The 14698-nt window shown below is 37.8% G+C and overlaps 2 protein-coding genes and 1 long non-coding RNA gene across 4 annotated transcripts; 2 read left to right on the top strand and 1 right to left on the bottom strand.

Annotated features, from left to right (window-relative positions):
• Nucleotides 1-38: 38 nt before the first annotated feature.
• Nucleotides 39-3106, bottom strand: LOC109186318 (calcium-dependent protein kinase 26). The gene is made up of 5 exons (XM_019336249.1): nt 2936-3106; nt 1554-2448; nt 1171-1467; nt 679-1074; nt 39-574 (listed from the first exon to the last, which is right to left on the bottom strand). Exons 2-5 carry the CDS (start codon nt 2140-2142, stop codon nt 288-290), a joined length of 1569 nt encoding a protein of 522 aa, XP_019191794.1. The 5' UTR covers nt 2143-2448; nt 2936-3106; the 3' UTR covers nt 39-287.
• Nucleotides 3107-8939: 5833 nt separating this feature from the next.
• On the top strand, nt 8940-11627 carry LOC109186774 (protein HOTHEAD-like). 2 transcript variants are annotated; one of them, XM_019336904.1, is made up of 5 exons: nt 8940-9399; nt 9535-10176; nt 10271-10659; nt 10770-11338; nt 11454-11627. In XM_019336904.1, the coding sequence occupies exons 1-5, from the start codon at nt 9339-9341 to the stop codon at nt 11497-11499; spliced, it is 1707 nt and encodes a 568-aa protein (XP_019192449.1). In that variant the 5' UTR covers nt 8940-9338; the 3' UTR covers nt 11500-11627. The 2 variants fall into 2 exon arrangements, with proteins under 2 accessions (XP_019192449.1, XP_019192448.1); XM_019336903.1 differs by having other exon boundaries at nt 10268-10659.
• A 336-nt stretch (nt 11628-11963) lies between these two features.
• Nucleotides 11964-13140, top strand: LOC109186776. The gene is made up of 2 exons (XR_002055173.1): nt 11964-12724; nt 12868-13140. It is a non-coding gene; the product is annotated as an uncharacterized LOC109186776 (long non-coding RNA).
• The last annotated feature ends 1558 nt before the right edge of the window (nt 13141-14698 follow it).

Raw genomic sequence — 14698 nt, 5'->3', positions numbered from 1 at the left:
AACATAACATTGGCAACAAGAAAAAGAAACATAACTTAAAAAACCAACTGAACTTTATACACGTGGCAAAGCTGCAATGTAATGGCAGCAGCATTTCTGTCTCTATCAAACAGTTTGGCTTGGCTTGGCTTACTAGTTACTACTGACACCTAAAACTGTATTGGAAAATCAATGAATAGGCCTTGTACACCACTCAATCTTAGTTATAGGACGGAGCTCATTGCTTTCAAGTGAAAATACAAACAGTTTCAGCACAGACTACCCAACAAACACACTATACTATACTTTCAACAAACGAGTGAAGACCTAAGCGAAGTCGCAGTTGGGAGACATGTGCATGATGCCCAACGAATAACTGATTCAGTCACCATAAGATCAAGTTGCTCAAGTTCACCTAGCCCTATTGTATGGTTCCTCCGGCTGTGGCTGTGGCTGTGGATGCCCGCCATTCTAGATACTACATTCGATCCACCCTTTTTAACCTCTAATGCTTTACGCTCTAACCCTCCAGCTGCCACTTGCTCGTAGCATACACAAGTATCCGCCATCATAAACAGCTTCCCTACACCACTCTCTGCATCCACATACACCCAAATTAAATATCGAGATACTACTTTTAGAGATATGGTAGTAAGGGGACATTCATTCAAAGTAATTAACAAACTCCATTACCATTACCTTTGCGAATTAAATCTTCCTTAGATGGATTTGTCAACTCACAGCGACCTTGGTCAATACTAGGACTTGGACTGAAGAATGCAAAACTTGGCATTGAGGAAACGGGAGTAGAAAATTCTTGGGTGTTTGATCCACCACTTTGGAAAGAAAACCCACCTGACTCAAAGTAAGGAGTCGAAGGTCCTGCCAGGAAGGAAGAAAATGATGACCGGCATGTGAATGCAGGTGACGACTGGGCATCACATGCAACAGCTGACCCTGCGCCAAAGCTAATGTCTTGTTCCCTGCCCATAAATGAGGAACAGAAAATGCCTTCGTTTGAACAGCCAGTAATACTTTTATCCTGTGCACATGGCTCTTCAAGAAGTCGAAATTTGTCCCTTACCCAAGTATGATCTACAATTTTATTTTTTTTAAAAAAAAGTATATATAGTTAAGGGGGAAAAAGACTAGGCAAAGAAAGTGGGCAAAATTTTGAGGTAAGTTTGTTACCAAGAATTTGCTGAGCTGTAAGCCTGTGACAAGGATCAGTACAGAGCATTCCCTTGATCAACTCTTTTGCTGAATAAGAAATAGAATCCCAGGGATCACAAGGAAATCGTAGATCAGCAGCCCTAACAGCATCAAATATTTGTGATTTTGTCTTCCCCCAGAACGGTGGTATCCCACTAAGGAGAATGTAAAGAATAACACCAGCACTCCAGATATCAGCCGCTTGATTATAACCTCCTGCCAACACCTCAGGAGCTATATAGAACGGACTACCAACAGTACCACGCAAACTCTCTCCTGCATTGGAGAAAAAGATTGCAAAAAGTCATTTTCTGAGCAGAAAATTAGTACGAATATTATAGGGACAGCAAAGTAGAGCATGCCTGGTCTGATATACGTTGCGAGACCAAAATCAGCTAATTTTATGGGAGAAGAAGAGGCTTTTGTAGCTAAGAGAATGTTTTCCGGTTTTAAGTCTCTATGAACAATGCCTTTGTCATGACAGTACATTACAACTTGCATCAGGTGCCTGAAAACAACCCTGGCCTCAGTCTCGGAAAATCTCCCATGCTTCTCTAACTGGTGAAAAAGCTCTCCCCCAGCACAAAGCTCCATTACTAGATGCACATAATCTTCCTCCTCGTAAACTGCCTTGAGATCCACAACATTAGGATGCCCATAAAGCCTAGTCATTATCTCAATTTCAAGCTTGATACTCCGCACATCTTCCTGAGAGACCAATCTATTTTTAGCAATCGACTTGCAGGCCAATACCTCTCCAGTGAATTTATCAGAGCAGACCCTGATTACTCCAAACTGTCCCCAGCCTAATTGCCCTCCAAGAACATACCGGTCTTTAAGGTGACCAGACTGACTCGCATCCAAGATGGTTTCAGCCAAGTTAGCAACTTTATAGCAATTGCATGGGCAAAGTGGTGATTCAGTATTACTGTTGCTCTTGGCAACAGCCATACGAAAATTTGAATTCCAAAGAACCAGAAGATACCCCTCAAGATCTAAGATTTATGCTTCTCCAAAATGGGAAACACAAATAACAAAGTCAAAAGACTCGTTTTTTCTTACACTGTAACACACCAAACCTTCCTAGGTCAACATAACAAAGGGAAGTCTCCAGTAGCAGGCAGGTTAAGTTTGAAAAGTATGGGTGGAAGAGGTAAACGGCGTGTCCAGACAATTGTTTCAACAGAAAACCTAAAGAAGCTAAACTTGGCACACCCTAAGCTTCATCTCCTTCAGCCCCTCCAAAATCAGCTGGATCTGGCAAACCAAGCAGTGTTCATAAACTCAAATCAAGCTCAGATACAGGAAATTTCATTTTTTTTTTTTTTTTATACAAGTGAAATTCAAAGAAAAAAATAACACAAACAAACAAGCAGCTGTTGGTCGAATTCTCTAACAGATCATAGAGTAATGCTCAAAAAGTTGCCAAATATTAGAGCTGACTTTAAGTTCACAACACTTAGCAAAAGCAAAGCTTGAAGACTAAAATAATAAATAAAGGGGAGACCCAATTCACAACCCTGATCACCACTTTATACTGCAAATAAGCTCAAACCCAATACAGGCACACACCCAGAACTGTTAACCAAAGCCAAAATTGAAGACAAGCCATCAAAATTCAACCACAAAAAAGGTAACACCAGATCCAAGTTGGAGCAGAAGCACATAAAAAAGAAAACTTTATTCCTGAGCTCAGGTATACACACAAAGTAATGAAAATGAAAGGGCATTAGAAATAGCTAACCTGGGGCTGGGGAGAGAAGGAGCGAAACGGCAGAGAGAGAGAGAGGAGGAAGAGAAGAAAGTGGGTTTGGAAGTATGATTCTGATTCAGTCCCCCCTAAGAGAGAGAGAGAGAGAGAGAGAGAGGGCCAAAGCCACAACAGAGACTACTTGTGGGGCTTCCGCTTCTCGTGTCGCATAAACCCCTCCTGTTGTTTTGTTATCTACTATTCGCTGTCTTTTCAATTATTATTCTTCTTTTGCCTGTACAACTCTACATTATACTCCGTACCTTTTTCTACAAGGAAATGTTTTTAAAAATAATCTCTCTAACTATTTGTATCTTTTTAGTTTTATTTACTCTATTACAATACAATACTTTTCCAATCTAATAAAGTATAAAGAATCAGCTATTAAAAGATGTGTGTGCTCCATTTTAACATTAAACAGGCATTACTTAATCGTGATGTCCAATCGTATACAAAGATGTCTTTCGTTTAAGTGTTGAGAAAATATTATTGAGGTATTGTTAATAGCAATCTAGTCATTGGGCAGCTAAGATGCAATGCAAATGCAATTATTGAAGCTAAGCTAATGGCAGTAACTGCGTGCGTCTTCCAATACTGGGAAACTTTGTTACTAGTCTACTACTGGGTTGGGTTCAAAATTAAAGGTGGCAGTCAGAACATACGTTTTTATTTGGATTCTCTACTCTCTCTCCCATCCCATTTATACAAATTTGCTACTTCACTGCCCACCTATTATATGGAAACAGCCATATATAACGGTACGGATCCAAGTATAGAGAGCTAGGACTGAGTTTTATGGGCCATACCAAAATAAACGGCCCAAAAGTGTGGCGAGATGAAGATCTGCAACTCCCTACTTGTATGCCTTCAAATCTTCAATATGGCCCAACATTCACGTACGGCTTGTTTTCCCCAGCCCAGTTTTAAAGTGAAATAAATTGATATTTTTTAATAAAAAATAATAAATTTTCTCGATCTTACTAACTGCGACTGAGATGTTTCATATTTTGGGGTTTGGTTGTTACTTAATTGTTTTATTTTATGTTCTATTATTAATTTTTATGTTGTTATATTTTCTTAAATATGGGATGTGTGTTGGAACGTCACAATATATTCCTTCACCAATTTGCATGCGCTGTCTTTTTTAAATGTTTTCAGAGGAATATCCATGTTTCTGCTGTGAGTTGAATTGGTTGAATGATGAACTATAAAACTCTTCAATTTATTTATTTATTTTAATGATGCACCCACCATTCATATTCTATAGACTATAGATAACAAACTGTTGACAAAACAATTATATTTCAAAACATATATTGAGAAATTGTAGAAATTATTATTATTATTATTATTATTATTATTATTGATTGATGTTGTTGGTGATGCTCTGATTATTTATGCCTGGAAGGTAGGCTGAAACTTTGAGGTAGCTATAACATCAATTGACAAAACCAAGTTGGATTATACTATCACATTCAGAAAATGACACATAAATCATCTCTATGTAATTATAATAAAGGATGAAAATATATTGTGAGTAGTTTTATTTTGATTTAAAATAAATTAAAAGTTCAATCATGTTCTAATAAATTTCTTGACCACAATATTTATTATATATATATTAACATTCTTCCAAAAGCTGAACCCCAACCCTAAAGGCCTCCCACACTCCGGCCCGACAGAGCAGCGACGTATGTTTATATATATATATATATATATATATATATATATATATATATATATATATTAACATGAAAGATAATTATGCTGATGCAGCCACGTATGTATATATTGATTGATTTTTAGAAGATAAGAGAAATTAATTGATCTGAAGTAGTTTTGCTGCCACACCCAACATATGAATCGACCCAACATCCCACCTTGCCACGCATCTGTGTTGTTAGTTGTTACGTTGGTCAACTATTTCGTCACAACACATTATTAATTTCTTGATCCAATCCTTAATCGCCAGATCCATCACTGTTAGCTTCGTTGTTTGATGCATAATGCATTCAAACACGTTACTTATTTTCTTAATATCTTGCCCCAATGATTCAATGCTGCCTTAATTGTAATTTGAGAGAACAAATTAGTGTGTTAAGCTTTAATTCCATTCTAAGGGTACGTGTGTTTTGTTCATGAGTTTACACACCGAAAATGAGAATCAAAATCATAGTTACTGTTTGGTTGACAATATCCAGCATTTGATTTTCATTCAGATTTTATTTCCGATCCCATGACCAAACACACTCTAATTTTTTTTTAAGCATACATATTTTAAATTTTGTAACTATTATTAAATTAAAGCTACTTTTATCCAATATAAATACAAACTGTTATTTATTATATTCATAAAGGGAGCATCACAACTAACTTCAATTATTATCATATATTATATAAGATCATTATTAAATTAAAATGCAGACCGCAAAATACTTTATTTCTTTTCGTGTTTAAAGTAATATATCCAAATCATGAATTAGACAGGTCCGTATATATGATTTGAATTATATCTTTACATTTACAAGGTTGGTTTTTTTTTTTTTTTTTTAAGGATAAGATTTAGAAATCAATCCAAAATATTGTATCCCTCGAATGTGAAGTTTATTAAAAATAATTTTATTCTCCCAAAGGTTGAATCCCTCAATCCCTATTCTTAAGGGCTCCTCACATTCCGACTCAACAAAACATTGATATAAATATAAATGATTGTGTTAATGCTAGTTATAAGAACAAATAATTGCACGGGTCGGAACAAATATATTCCTTGTATTCATTTCAGTACAGGACATTATAATATTAAAATTATTTATACAAGACGTATTACAATCATTTTTTTTTTTTTTATGCATATTACTTGGCAACCTACTTTAAGGAGTGTTTGGTAAATAGATGTTAATAGATTGAGTTAGTTGATTTGACTAACCCGTCAATAAATTTAAGTCTAAAAGATATATAATAATATAATTGACAACCTAATCAACCAACCGTCCAGACTCAAAATTCCACAATTTCTATATATATAGAATCAAAAATCCATAAACTCTACATTTTAATGTTATAAACCCGCCACTCTATCGTATCTCCGGCCATCTTCTGAATAGTGAATATAGCACTCAACTTTCCCTTGGGTATCAATTCAAGAAAACCCCGGCGACCATGGTTGACGCTGCGTCGTGGTACTGCGGAATCGTGGTGCTGTGTCTACTACTTGTTAGCTCCGTGGAGGAGAATTATGGTTATGGAGGGGACAGCGGCGACGTTCACGTACGAGGGAAGCTGCAGCTGTCCAACAACAGGGCCTGCGACGAAATCTATGTGGTCGGAGAAGGGGAAACTCTGCATACCATCAGCGACAAGTGCGGCGACCCTTTCATCGTTGAGCACAACCCACATATCCATGATCCTGATGATGTTTTTCCAGGACTTGTCATCAAGATTACTCCTAGGTATACCTCCGACCACCACCTACCTACCTAACTACCCACATACATACCAGCTGTATTTATAGGCCGGTTTTTCTCGTTTCTTTTTCTGCTTTCTTCGTTCACTTCTTTCCATCTCCACTGTATGTATATGCCAACTATATACATATAATACATTATACATGTATAATAAGGAGTACAGTATATATAATTATAATTTATAAGCATACTGCAATATATTTATATCTTTATAAATTACGATTTCAGTGATTATATTTTTAATTTCAGAGAACTATACATTTGAGCATTCCATGGATGGGCATAACAAATTTGATCGATCTTTTGCTTATTTATATCATCGCTTTTTGTCTCAATGTCCCCAAATAAATTATTTACAACCGATCAAATTAGAGTATTTTGGATATATATAACACTAAATAACAATCTTGTACTATACTTTTTTGAGACAAAAAATGACAAATGCAAGTAATTAACTACTATATGAGATTGAATCCATCATACTCTATAATTGAAGAGGATCTAATTTAAAGTGTTAATGCACTCCTCACCACTTATTCTTCCAAAAGATTGAACCCCAATTCTAAGGGACTCCTCACCACCCATGTTTTGCACACTGGTGGAGGGCATAAATCTAAATGTTCAAGGTCAAATTCACTTTGCCACAGCGTAACAAAACAAATTATATGATTTTTTTTTAAAAAAAAATTTAAGTGTAAAGAGATTCTTCATTTTATTATACAAGACAAAAGAGTGCAAGGAAAACTAGTAAAGCTAGCCTAAAATGAAAAAGTAAGACTTATTCAAAATGAGATGGACCATACTACGGAGTATATATTATATTTGCATTTAACCTAATTTTGTCTTATTATGTTAGTATATATTGAACCTCCTTAACGTTAAGCCATAAGGAGCTTGGCACATCCGCACGCAGGCCATGGTTATGTTTTATAAGAAACCAACAAACAGAGTTGGTAATGTTTTTATTTTATTTTATTTTAAATAATCATTTTCATTGTACTAACAAAAAAAAAAAAGATTTAAAAACTCTATACGTGTACGTACCGGAATAACTCTATCGAATATACATTTTAACAATAGAGAGTGTATGTTTTTATAATTGAATTTTCAAATAAGTTAAAAAATAAAGGGAATATAATATTTTTTTCAATGAATTTATTTATTATTTTTTTTTAAAGGCGGCTTCATTTTCAATTCCTCATCCGTTCACACGCAAACGCAACATATGGTTCCACATATGACAATACAGTCACATCCACGTAGACCCAAATCACATTTACTGTCCATCCGTGAATACAAAGTTTGAAAAATAACGTTGTTTCCTTTCCTTAAATTGATTCTCTATTCTCTATTATTTTGATAATATCATATTACATTTATGATGTAGAAAAGCTTTTTTTGACTCGTGTATGTACACGAACTTTATCATCAGTTATTAAAGTCAGCACAATAATATAACAAAAAAAAAAAAAACTTGAAATCTATGTTAAAAATAGAGTTAATACCTTCAATAGTTCAATGGTCCTCCGAGTATTAGCGATTTACCAGTTGTGGTCATCTAAGTTTCAAATGATATCCAATGGTTCTTCATGATTTAAAAAATAATCACCCGTAGTCTTAATTCTTAAAAAACCCCGAGTTTAAAATGACCACGAGTTGTCCTAAAAGGACCACGTGTGGTTATTTTTTAAAACATGGAGGACCATTGGAGGTCATTTAAAACTCGGATTACCATAACTGATAAATCGCTAATACTCGAATTACCATGGAAGGTATTAACTCCAAATATATATATATATATATATATATATATATATAAAGGAAATATAGCCATCTCTATAAAGATAACAACAAAAAGTCAAATTTGCATGTGAACACTGAGTGTTGTTGTATATGTTCATAAATTAAAGGTAATCAATAATTAAGCCCCCTTTTCAGCTTAAAAAGAATAACTAATTATAGTGGACAATTGTAGTTGAGTTGAGTGTTTCAAAGTATGATTTCTTGTCTATTGACCTTCTTGGTTTGAGTATAAAAGTAATAAATAACATGTGATTTTTAAAAATAGCGTATATATCTCAATTATCATAGGGTAATACCTACACATATCCACAATGTATTCCCCTATTTAATACCAGATTAGACTAATAAAATTCTTTCTCTTGAGACTTAGCGTAGTGGTTCGTCGCTTGACTTGGTATCACGATAGAAGGCGGCAAGGTTCATGATGATGGAAGGTGTGCCAGGATAATGGGCGCGCATAAAGACTAAGGTTTGCCCGGTGTGTCAATTGCGTGATTTGCAATTTACAGGCTCTAGGGTGGGGTCCTTTGTGCTTAGAATTAGTTAAGTGAAACGGAATCACATATTAAGTATAATAAAAAAAGAAAAATGAAATTTGAGTTTGGTGAAGAGAGAGATGGAGCATTAAGTGAATGGGAGAGGTGGGTAGTCCTTTGATGAGGAATTTGGAGATTGGCCGGTGAGAGTTAGAACTAACTAAGGAAGAGTAAAGAGTGACCGTTTCTGCAAATTCAGCGGTTTTCATTATTCCAACCACTTGAGTAGACTTTGAGGATCTTTTCATGGAACCATAAACACCTGTTGTTTAATCATTAATGTTAGATCCTCAACTCCCACTCTTTCTTATTATCACAATTACTGTAAGTGTCCAATAAGTCTTTGCACCGTAGCCGGCCTTTTCCTGATGAATTTAATGTGGTTCCGATCCGCCTCTATCTCTGTTTGCCCACTCTCATCTGATCTTTGTATAAAAAGAAGCTAAGGTTGGTTAGGTGATTCTAACAATAATCCATCTTCACTTAATACTATGCTTAAAAACTAGCTACCCCGCCGCCGGCCGAGTCTTAGAATTATAAACTTTGTGTTCTTGATCGATCAGCTCATCGTGAATAGAAGAGTATATAGTTAACATGATCGCTTCATCTCTCTTTGCATTTTTCTTCTTCATTGCTTCTTGTTTCTCCGAGAAAGGTACGTATGTACAAATTAAATTAAGTTCTCCTTTCCGGCCGGCCAAGTCTCATATATATATAATATATAATGGAATGGAGTAACTAATATTAACTTGTTTTTTTTTTGGGTTGTGCACGTACGACGTACGTACAGCGCCATATACCTCGTTCGCTAAGAATGCAACGTTTGCTCCGCCGACAGAATTCTTCGATTACATCGTCATCGGCGGTGGAACCGCGGGGTGTGCGTTAGCTGCGACGCTGTCGGCGGGGGCTAAAGTTTTGCTGTTAGAAAGGGGTGGGTTGCCGTATGGGAACCCCAACATAACCAGCATTAATGGGTTTGCCAGAACGCTTGCGGACACATCTCCCGACTCCGCCTCCCAGCTGTTCGTCTCCAGCGACGGCGTTTTCAACCACCGGGCCCGCGTCTTGGGCGGCGGCTCCTGCTTGAACGCCGGGTTCTACACTCGGGCGAGCAAGGCGTACGTTAACAACGCGGGGTGGGATGAGGCCCTGGTCGATGAATCGTATGAGTGGGTTGAGAGGAAAGTGGCGTTTAAGCCGCCGATGTTGGCGTGGCAGTCGGCGGTGAGAGACGGGTTGCTAGAAGCGGGGGTGTCACCGTACAATGGTTTCACGTACGAACATTTGTACGGGACTAAGGTTGGGGGAACAATCTTTGATGAAAACGGATATAGACACACGGCCGCCGATTTGTTGGAGTATGCTGATCCCACCAAAATCACTGTCTACTTGTATGCAACTGTGCATAAAATCTTCTTCCAGAAAGATGGTACGGTACATACTATACCCACTGCACTGCACTGCACGTAATTAATTATATATTGTGATCGATAATAATGATGATGTCGATCTGTATATTGCAGAACCACCCAAAGCTTACGCTGTGTTCTACAAAGACAGCGCCGGGAACCGCCACATAGCTTACCTAAACGACGGACCCAAGAGTGAGATCATCCTGTCGGCGGGAGCACTGGGAAGCCCACAGTTATTGATGTTAAGCGGCATAGGATCGGCCCAACATCTAAAAGCACATAAGATTCCGGTGGTAATGAATCAGGCGATGGTGGGTCAGGGGATGTCTGATAATCCAATGAATGCGGTGTTTATTCCTTCCCCCCATCCCGTCGAGGTTTCTCTGATTCAGGTTGTGGGCATCACAAAATTCGACAGCTACATAGAAGCAGCCAGCGGTTCCCTGGAACTGGCATGGATGCATAGAATGGTATCTGAATTCGAAAGATTAGCAAATCAGGTTGGTTACGTTAATTAGCCCATCCCATCCTCCTCCTTAATTAATTAGATTTCAAGAATACATATATATAATTGAGTATGTATGTATTTCTCCGATCTGATCCGATCCAGAGCAGCCGGCATTTCGTGGGCGGGGGGAACTTGAGCTTCGCAGACTCAGCAGCAGCAAGAAAAAGTATAAACACATTCTTGGGTGGAGGGGCGAGTGTGCAGGCGGGGATAATCCTAGAAAAAGTTGCAGGCCCATACTCAACAGGCAATCTAGAGCTTCGAAGCAAGGATCCTAGCGAGAACCCGAAGGTGACCTTCAACTACTTCAAAGACCCACGAGATCTGCAGAGATGCGTTGAAGGCATAGAGATTATAGCAAAGGTTATAGAGTCAAAACCTTTCTCCAAGTTCCGGTACCCTCTGGCGCACGCCCGGGCTCTCATCGATGCTATGCTCACGCTCCCCCTCAACCTCAGACCTAAGCATGTCAGCGCCACCTTTTCCTTGAAGCAGTTTTGCATCGACACCGTCATGACCATATGGCACTACCATGGAGGCTGCCAAGTTAATAGAGTCGTCGACAAAGACTACAAGGTTATCGGAGTCAAGGCACTGCGTGTCGTTGATGGCTCCACCTTTATTAACTCCCCCGGAACCAATCCTCAAGCTACTGTTATGATGCTGGGAAGGTACGTGATCATCATATCATATATATATATATATATTCAATTCATCATACTTTATATAAATTACTAAACTATGCATGTATATATAGTTTGATGATGTATGTATTATGTAATGCAGGTATGTGGGGCGCAAAATCTTGGATGATAGAGCACCCCTTGGATAGGATAGGAAGTAGCTAGCTTGCTTGAATTGCTAGGTGAATGGACGGTCATGATTCTTAGATTTTGCAAACTGTATCACATCTCTCAGCATCTATATAAAAAATTATCCTTGAATTGGGAGATCGATCAATTAAATAACCTCCTAAATCATGCATGCATCCCACTTCACGTTTTAATTTAATTACCACCGTCAATACGCACTAACTTACTTTAAATACCATTTGTTACAAATTATGTTTCAAAACGAAAAAAGGAAAAAATTTAACCAGCGCAGCTAGGTTGCTCAGCTCAAACTAAGAAGGCCAAAGAGTGAAACTTGTAATTGTATGGTGAAGAAGGTAACAGCCTAACCAAGTTGGTTAGGATATAATAATGTGATAACTTTTCATATTACTATTAGATAAGGAACATAATGCATGGAAGTAGAATATATAGTAGCTAGAATCCTTCATACTCTAGCTAGGTACATTTATCGGCTTAAATTGAAGTCTAATGTTAATTGACCAAATGAAGAAGTTGTCAAAACTTTCTTCCGTGAATGCTCGAAGGGACATATTCTTAATGTATGTATAGGTAGTGCAGAAAGCAGGTGGACTTTCAGAAGACCAAAGAGTCTTAAGGCCAAAAGAAAGATATATGGAGGGAATATGACAAAGGATATGCTGTTTCCAAGATATGGAGTGTGAAAGATAAGAAAGCTAAGCTGCCCATTCAAGTAAAGCAGTCACTGGCATGCATATATGGGGGGATGGCATAACCCTGATTGGATATGCTGATTCGCGTATGGTTTATCCTATGTACTCAGCATATATATAAGCATATATGCTAAGGTTAAGCTGTGAAAACCAGGAACTAGCTAGCTAGCTAGCTAGTAACTACAACAATTCTTAATTCTTAACGAACACAAACAACCTAGAACTCAGTAGCAGCTAGCGCAGCAATGCACGGAGAGTGATTTTGTAAGCGAAACAGTGATAGGGCTACTCTCTATTGGCATGCGGCTGCTAGCATTGTTTACTAGCATCATCAGAATCCCGCACGCCAAAGGAGAGTTGCCCTCTGACTGTTTCAGCTTAATATATATAATATAATGTAGTACATACTCCTACATGGTACGTACAGATCCTATATATATATATGATACCCAAGGTATAGTTTCATCTTTCCTTCTGCTGGAGTTCTTTTACTTATTAGCAGCTTGGATCAGGTGTTTCTAACTCCCTTAAGGTATTTCAATTTCTGTATCTATCTTAGCTTCAAGAAAATTAAATTGTCAATATTATTACATATACTCAACCACACTTTTCTAGAAAGGTTTTATTGCGTACTATTGTTTAATTTATCTTTTTCTTATATTTGCTTTAAAACAGCACTACTTAACAAAGAAGAAAAGCCCCAGTGAAGCATGAAGAGAAGAATAATGACATCTATTCACTTTCTTCCAAAAGGGAGAAAAAGAAAAAGGAAAAGTGATCCCTGGGAAGCTTTTGTTAGTACATGTTTTCGAAAAAAAAAAAAAAAAAAGAAGAAAGGTTTTAGACAGCATTTTAAATGGCAATAAACACAAAACTTAGTGTTATGCCAGCCCAAATAATGAGTCTTTGACTGGGTTTGAAGAAATTTAAGAGTTGGAATTCAGCAAATTGTGCAATGGCCAGCTCATTTCTTACTATTTTGCAGCATTCAATTGACCGACCACTGAAATCCAGAAAATGATACATATAATACGGAGTAGTATTTTAATGGCTTTGCCCCAAGGCCCCACACTATGCAGGCCTAACAGAATAATAGATGGGTAAATCATGGCTTAATCAGAGTAAACAAATTCTGATTAACAGCTTATAGTCAAATACGTTGTAGAAAAGGAAAGCACTAGACTAGTGGTCAGTCAAGAATGAGGAAATATTCCTCTTTTCCCACAGTGGAATAAAGATTAGTCAACTTTAGCAAACAGCAATAAAATAATGTCAAGCACAGTATCCAGAAAAGAACGTTCAATCATTCAACATAATCATCATCAATCCCACTCAACAGCCTTTTCATGTGCTAAGGACAATAATTCCCAACACTTTCTTAACAAGCAAGCATAATGGATTGAAAGCAACAAGGGGGTAGCACAGAGCTTTGTGTGCATACATAAAGGCAAGAAGAAGATCACATACCGTACCATTAAGAGGGGAGTGAGTCCAGAATGCCTGCAGATACCTTGTTTAGAGATGATGACAATGAACAAGCTTGCTTTCAAGGTTGTTGTTCAAACCCTCTTCTTAGAGTGCAGGAATCACCGATCCAGAAAGATGATTCCAAGCCCAGGAACACATCTTCTGCTTGCCGACACAGCTTTGCAGACATGACTAGCTCCTTCTTCTTCCCTAATACTCAGTTCACCAACCATGAGTCTCTTCCTTCTTTGCGAGAATCATTCGCTCAATTCATCAAAGCCTATCCTCAGTATTCTGAGACTCGACAGATTGACAACATCCGAGCTCAAGAGTACTACAATCTCACACTCTCTAAACATGTTTGTCTTGATTACATTGGCATTGGTCTCTTTTCCTATGCACAGGTTCAATCGCAGCTCTCTGCAGTTGTCCCATTTGCTTCCTCTTCTTCTCCATCACCTCAGTTTTCAGATTTCCCATTCTTCGACATTTCTTTCAAGTCGGTGAATCTGAAGTCAGAGTTGTTGCAAAGTAGTCACGGATCAGAATTTGAATCTGGGATCAAGAAAAGGATCTTGGATTTTCTCAACATCTCTCAGCAAGAATACTCTATGATTTTTACTGCTAACAGATCATCTGCTTTCAAACTTGTTGCAGAATCTTACCCTTTCCAATCCAATCGCAAGCTTTTGACAGTGTACGACCATGACAGTGAAGCACTGCAGACCATGGTAAACACAGCAGAGAAGCGAAGAGCCCATGTCTCATCAGCTGAATTCAAATGGCCACGACTAAGAGTTCATGCTGAAAACATGAGAAAAATGATAGTGAGTAAGAAGAAGAGAGACAGAGGACTGTTTGTGTTCCCACTTCAGTCAAGAGTGACAGGTAGCAATTACTCGTATCAGTGGATGAGTTTGGCACAGGAAAATGGTTGGCATGTCCTGCTTGATGCTTGTGCATTGGGACCAAAGGATATGGACAGCTTTGGCCTCTCTCTCTTTCATCCCGACTTCCTTGTTTGCTCATTCTACAAGGT

The sequence above is a fragment of the Ipomoea nil genome, unplaced genomic scaffold (genome assembly GCF_001879475.1).
Source record: "Ipomoea nil cultivar Tokyo-kokei standard unplaced genomic scaffold, Asagao_1.1 scaffold1407, whole genome shotgun sequence".
NCBI lineage: Eukaryota > Viridiplantae > Streptophyta > Magnoliopsida > Solanales > Convolvulaceae > Ipomoea > Ipomoea nil.
The sequence above is the reverse complement of the archived record's forward strand: the minus strand, read 5'-3'. Positions and strand labels throughout refer to the sequence as shown.

Excerpts from the sequence above, each read along its gene's own strand:
- LOC109186774 (XM_019336903.1), top strand. The coding sequence starts at position 9,339 with ATGATCGCTTCATCTCTCTTTGCATTTTTCTTCTTCATTGCTTCTTGT. Across the intron at positions 10,177-10,267 it reads AATCTTCTTCCAGAAAGATG|CAGAACCACCCAAAGCTTAC; the intron begins GTACGGTACATA and ends ATCTGTATATTG. Across the intron at positions 10,660-10,769 it reads TCGAAAGATTAGCAAATCAG|AGCAGCCGGCATTTCGTGGG; the intron begins GTTGGTTACGTT and ends GATCCGATCCAG.
- LOC109186318 (XM_019336249.1), bottom strand. The coding sequence starts at position 2,142 with ATGGCTGTTGCCAAGAGCAACAGTAATACTGAATCACCACTTTGCCCA. Across the intron at positions 1,468-1,553 it reads CGCAACGTATATCAGACCAG|GAGAGAGTTTGCGTGGTACT; the intron begins GCATGCTCTACT and ends TCTCCAATGCAG. Across the intron at positions 575-678 it reads GGAAGATTTAATTCGCAAAG|AGAGTGGTGTAGGGAAGCTG; the intron begins GTAATGGTAATG and ends ATGTGGATGCAG.